A 1545-nucleotide genomic window follows, 5' to 3' on the forward strand; every position below is an offset into this window, starting at 1 on the left:
CTAAGTTTAATAACAGAATATATGCAAATATACTCAAGAATGGAAAACTCTAACAGTGTGCACATCATGTGCACATACGTAAAACATCGTGTGCACATACTCAACCAGCTGTCCTAACAGTGTCAGTTTGAAACATATTCAGACCTTCGTTTAAAGGCAAGAATGCTGGTTTTTTGACGTAGGAAATGGCTCATAGGTTCTCGTCACTCGTCAGGGTCTTATAGACTTGGCCAGCTAGATCATTGGCCTAGAGCCTCAAATGTTGAGGCCCAAATTTTCCAGCCCCTCACTCAAAGATTCCTTCTTCCGTCTGCGAGTATCCACGTGATAAGAAAACACACTTACCAAAAGCATCATGCAGTTGATGGCGTTCCGTGGAATGATTCCGAATGAATATCATTCAAATGAAACCTCTAACAATGTAACTAACCATTATTCATCGATAGCACACCTTATTTTTTAAAACGAATTTAACCCGCAAAGAAGATTAAAATGTCAAATGATTACCATTTTCTCACTTCATATAGCCGCTCTTCCCCTCCCCTCCATTTCTCCATTATAGTTTGTTTTCAATTATTTAACAATGGCTTTCAAAGTTTGTACGATCTTTTTCTTACTAGCTATGGCTTGTTTGATAGCAGAATCATCAATTTCTGCTTCTCCTGATGATATGGTAGAGGGCGTAACAAGATCATCAACACAAACATGTAACGGTTTAATTGGAGAATGCATTGATGAAGAAAATGAATTAATGATGGATTCCAAAATTAGTCGTCGTTCTCTGTTTCAGCCTAAGAGACATATTAGTTATGAAGCTCTCAAGAAGAACAGGGCTTACTGTGGAAAACCTGGAATGTCTTATTACGATTGTCATAAACCCAAACAAGCTAATCCTTATACTAGAGGGTGCAGCATTCTCACTCATTGCGCAAGAATAATCAGCTAAAGTGATGATGATCTTCAAGAAAGGGAAACAAAATAAAAATAGAATAAATAATGAATTACTGGGCTAGTCATAATAGCTGAGCAAAATTTGGCGGTATCCTGCAAATACCAATACTATGTAGTTAAATAAATCGTATTTGCGTAAATAAAATGGGAAATTACGGATGACTCCGTTGCTCTAGTCTCGCCTTGTTTTTTTTTTTTTTTAACGATGCTATACATATTTTTATTTCACTATTATCGCTGTTATTATTTAATGCGCAGCGACCAGGACCTAGTTAGTAAGTTCGCGAATGATTCGCGCATCATTCACGATTTTTTACGTATCACGAATTTTACCGTTTTATTCGCGTGTGTTTGCAACTCCGAACCCAAAACGCGTATTATGTGGCATTTTCGGATTATTCGTGAATCATTCATGAACTTTACGTATCTCGAATGATACGTCCGCTTAATTCGTCAGAAACTCTTTAGCTTTTGAGTTTCAAAGGCCCTATTTTTGGGGCTTTACTGCCTCCCAAGCATACACGGCCCAATATTAGACGTTGTTGTAATTTTTATGAAACAAAAATGACAGAAGAGATTTGAAGGTGAAGGTGA

At 37.3% G+C, this 1545-nt stretch overlaps 1 protein-coding gene across 1 annotated transcript; it reads left to right on the top strand.

Annotated features, from left to right (window-relative positions):
* Positions 1 to 583: 583 nt before the first annotated feature.
* LOC113315741 (protein RALF-like 19) lies at positions 584 to 946 on the top strand. The gene has a single exon (XM_026564000.1). It carries the CDS (start codon positions 584 to 586, stop codon positions 944 to 946), a length of 363 nt encoding a protein of 120 aa, XP_026419785.1.
* Positions 947 to 1545: the final 599 nt, after the last annotated feature.

The sequence above is a fragment of the Papaver somniferum genome, chromosome 10 (genome assembly GCF_003573695.1).
Source record: "Papaver somniferum cultivar HN1 chromosome 10, ASM357369v1, whole genome shotgun sequence".
In the NCBI taxonomy this organism is placed as follows: domain Eukaryota; kingdom Viridiplantae; phylum Streptophyta; class Magnoliopsida; order Ranunculales; family Papaveraceae; genus Papaver; species Papaver somniferum.